This window comes from Nannochloropsis gaditana, assembly GCF_000240725.1.
Source record: "Nannochloropsis gaditana CCMP526 unplaced genomic scaffold scaffold176, whole genome shotgun sequence".
Taxonomy (NCBI): Eukaryota; class Eustigmatophyceae; order Eustigmatales; family Monodopsidaceae; genus Microchloropsis; species Microchloropsis gaditana.
In genome coordinates this window covers 6394-7331 of record NW_005803777.1, presented here as the reverse complement: position 1 = coordinate 7331, position 938 = coordinate 6394, and the positions used below count along the sequence as shown (strand labels likewise).

General features: G+C 53.7%; 1 protein-coding gene across 1 annotated transcript; it reads left to right on the top strand.

Moving 5' to 3' along the window:
- Nucleotides 1–212: 212 nt before the first annotated feature.
- NGA_0607700 (uncharacterized protein) lies at nucleotides 213–894 on the top strand. The gene is made up of 2 exons (XM_005855512.1): nucleotides 213–498; nucleotides 670–894. The coding sequence occupies exons 1-2, from the start codon at nucleotides 229–231 to the stop codon at nucleotides 682–684; spliced, it is 285 nt and encodes a 94-aa protein (XP_005855574.1). The 5' UTR covers nucleotides 213–228; the 3' UTR covers nucleotides 685–894.
- Nucleotides 895–938: the final 44 nt, after the last annotated feature.

Sequence of the window (938 nt, the reverse complement as noted above, 5' to 3'; positions counted from 1 at the left end):
GAGGGAGGGAGGGCAGGCGGGCTGGGGGATACGAGAACTTGTTCCTTGGAAGGAGAGGGTAGGCCCGTGGTGAAGAAGTCACGGTGAAAGGTTGCTTTTTGCCCTGATTCCACACGCGGTGTATTAGACTTAATACTGCGATGGCTTCCATATCCGTTCCACGAACTTAAATCACCAAACCTAGTTGGTTACGCCACGTACCTCCTGCCTCCACAATCACAGGACCGAATGCGGGCCGCCTTAGTTGCCACAAAGGCAGTGGCAAGAGGAATTGAATGTAGTGGTAGCAGAGCTCTGTGCTCTAATAGCCAGGGTGTGGCTGGTCGGTCACTCGTATCGGGAAGCGGAGGAAACGGAGGAGTGAGGCGTTCCCGGTGGGAGTCAACGAGGCATCTTTGCGGGAGTGCGCCCAGTCCCAGTGTGAAGAAAGGGAAAATAGTTTTGAATGGTAGCGTCACAAGATTCTGGGGAGTGCAGTGTGGACAGCAGCATTCGCGGGTGTGAGTGTTTAATACAGCCATTCAACAGCAGAAGTGTTTTTAACGGGCGATGCATGTTTTTCTACGTTCTTTCTAGAGAGCAGCATGACGACCGTGCATTCGGCTCGACCGCCACCTCATTCTCTGCCCCTGATCCCTTCCCGGTTTATTTATTTGTCCATTGCTCTAGGACCTTGCACTGTAGGGCCTTCCACTCGTCCACCCGCTGTGCCCTCGCCGCCAAGAAGGACTTTTATGAGGTGCTGGGCGTGCCGCGAGGCGCTAGCAAGGCGGACGTGAAGAAGAAGTATTTCGAGCTTGCGAAGAAATACCATCCGGTAAAGGAGGGAGGGAGGGAGGGAGGGAGAGGGGGGAGGAGGTGTGAGGCCGTGAGACGAGGAAGGTACGAAAAACGGGAAAACTCGTGTATACATGTTTAAATTTATATGTGCAACAGCC

Excerpts from the sequence above, each read along its gene's own strand:
- NGA_0607700 (XM_005855512.1), top strand. The coding sequence starts at position 229 with ATGCGGGCCGCCTTAGTTGCCACAAAGGCAGTGGCAAGAGGAATTGAA.